This window comes from Oncorhynchus kisutch, linkage group LG14 (assembly GCF_002021735.2).
Source record: "Oncorhynchus kisutch isolate 150728-3 linkage group LG14, Okis_V2, whole genome shotgun sequence".
Taxonomy (NCBI): domain Eukaryota; kingdom Metazoa; phylum Chordata; class Actinopteri; order Salmoniformes; family Salmonidae; genus Oncorhynchus; species Oncorhynchus kisutch.
The window spans coordinates 88,737,204-88,739,703 of NC_034187.2; the positions used below are offsets into that span (position 1 = coordinate 88,737,204).

General features: G+C 40.4%; 1 protein-coding gene across 3 annotated transcripts in view; it reads right to left on the reverse strand.

The window, feature by feature from the left end:
- Positions 1–2,500, reverse strand: part of fam91a1 (family with sequence similarity 91 member A1) — a 112,545-nt gene that overhangs the window by 65,848 nt on the left and 44,197 nt on the right. For all 3 annotated transcript variants that reach the window (XM_031789146.1, XM_031789145.1, XM_031789144.1), the window contains 2 exons: positions 1,478–1,581; positions 1,179–1,297 (listed from right to left, as the gene is read on the reverse strand). In XM_031789146.1, coding sequence (XP_031645006.1) covers positions 1,179–1,297; positions 1,478–1,581 — 223 coding nt within the window. The remainder of the gene's footprint in view (positions 1–1,178; positions 1,298–1,477; positions 1,582–2,500) is intronic.

A 2,500-nucleotide genomic window follows, 5' to 3' on the forward strand; every position in this document is an offset into this window, starting at 1 on the left:
ATGTGACAAATGAATTTGATTTGATTTGATTTGATTTGATTTTGACATGACTAGAAATGGTTAAGAACTACAGCTATATAGGCCACGGAGACCAGACAGCTGTAGTGTTGGCTGTAGTGTTGGCTACATGACCATTCATGATTTAGACTAGGGTTCTTGCAGATTTACAAAGGTTTGCGACATTCAGTAATGAGAACAGATGAGGCAATAATAATTCATTAATAAGTGACTATTTTGATAAGATTTGAAGATATCTGAAGTGTCGATTCGGGAAATAGAGACTCCATAAACATTTTCCCATGGTGCCCCGACTTCCTAGTTAATTAAAGTTTACATGATTAGTTTAATCCCTGTGCCCCCGCACATTGACTCTGTACCGGTACCACCTGTACATAGCCCCTCTACTCTATATAGCCCCTCTACTCTATATAGCCCCTCTACTCTATATAGCCCCTCTACTCTATATAGCCCCTCTACTCTATATAGCCCCTCTACTCTATATAGCCCCTCTACTCTATATAGCCCCTCTACTCTATATAGCCCCTCTACTGTATATAGCCCCTCTACTGTATATAGCCCCTCTACTGTATATAGCCCCTCTACTGTATATAGCCCCTCTACTGTATATAGCCCCTCTACTGTATATAGCCCCTCTACTGTATATAGCCCCTACTGTATATAGCCCCTCTACTGTATATAACCTCTCTACTGTATATAGCCTCTCTACTGTATATAGCCTCACTACTGTTATTTTCACTGTCTTCACTGTCTGTTGTTTTTATTTCTTTACTTACCTATTGTTCACCTAATACCTATTTTTTTACTTAAAAATTGCACTGTTGGTTAGGGCCTGGAAGCATTTTACTGTAAGGTCTACACCAGTTGTATTCAGCATTTTACTGTAAGGTCTACACCAGTTGTATTCAGCATTTTACTGTAAGGTCTACACCAGTTGTATTCGGCATTTTACTGTAAGGTCTACACCAGTTGTATTCGGCATTTTACTGTAAGGTCTACACCAGTTGTATTCAGCATTTTACTGTAAGGTCTACACCAGTTGTATTCGGCGCACGTGACAAATAAACTTTGATTTGATCATATTATAATCTACTAACATAGTATCTATAATAACACTATAATATTGTCACGGGTTAGGGGTCAGAGGTTAGGGTACGTACCGGAGAGAGGTTCCCCATCATGAGGAAGGCGGTGAGGGTGGAGTCAAACAGGAAGGCGATCCTCTTGGTGGGTGGGGCAGCAGGACCAGGGTTACTCAGGCTGCTCACACTGGTGTTGTCTAACACACAGAGAGAGAAGAACTCATAATCCCACGATGCTATGGATTGGATTGTTTTGAGACAGCACAAACAAACCTGGGATCAGGCTAGAGCCGCCTTACTCAGGGGTTACTTTGGGCAGCCTGAGCCAGATCCAGGGCTTGTGGTGTGTTCTGGGAGGTAACCGTGGAGATTCTCACCTTGGTTCTCCAGGCTGGTGGTGTCTGTAGCAGAAGATCCAGCCTCCATCACAGGACTTCCCTGTTCCCACGACAGCAGCATCTGTTTGGGGTCCACAGTGCTCCTGGGACACGGGGTGGGGAACATACATTTACACTAGGCCTGCGTTAAATCTGCTATTGTATTCAGAGTATCGACATTCCCTTGGGTTTGGTGCTGTGTTAACATGTCCCAAGAGTCTTTAAAGAGGCTCAAAGAGGGAGCCCTGCAGTGTGTGGATTTGGCTGCCACAAAAGGCTTCCATAGGCTTGCAGTGGTATTGAAGACCATATATGGTGTTGTAGTAGTATGGTGATATAGTAGTATAGTGATATAGTAGTGTGGTGATATAGTAGTATAGTAATATAGTAGTGTAGTGATATAGTAGTAGAGTGATATAGTAGTGTAGTGATATAGTAGTATGGTGATATAGTAGTATAGTGATATAGTAGTGTGGTGATATAGTAGTATAGTAATATAGTAGTGTGGTGATATAGTAGTATAGTGATATTGTGATATAGTAGTGTGGTGATATTGTGATATAGTAGTATAGTGATATAGTAGTGTGGTGATATAGTAGCGTGGTGATATAGTACTATAGTGATATAGTAGTGTGGTGATATAGTAGCGTGGTGATATAGTAGTATAGTGATATAGTAGTGTGGTGATATAGTAGTGTGGTGATATAGTAGTATAGTGATATAGTAGTGTGGTGATATAGTAGTAGAGTGATATAGTAGTGCAGTGATATAGTAGTATAGTGATATAGTAGTGCAGTGATATAGTAGTATAGTGATATAGTAGTGTGGCGATATAGTAGTATAGTGATATAGCAGTGTGGTGATATAGTAGCATAGTAGTGCAGTGATATCGTAGTATAGTGATGTAGTAGTGTGGTGATATAGTAGTATAGTGATATAGTAGTGTGGTGATATAGTAGTATAGTGATTTTGTGATATAGTAGTGTGGTGATATAGTAGTATAGTGATATAGTAGTGTGGTGA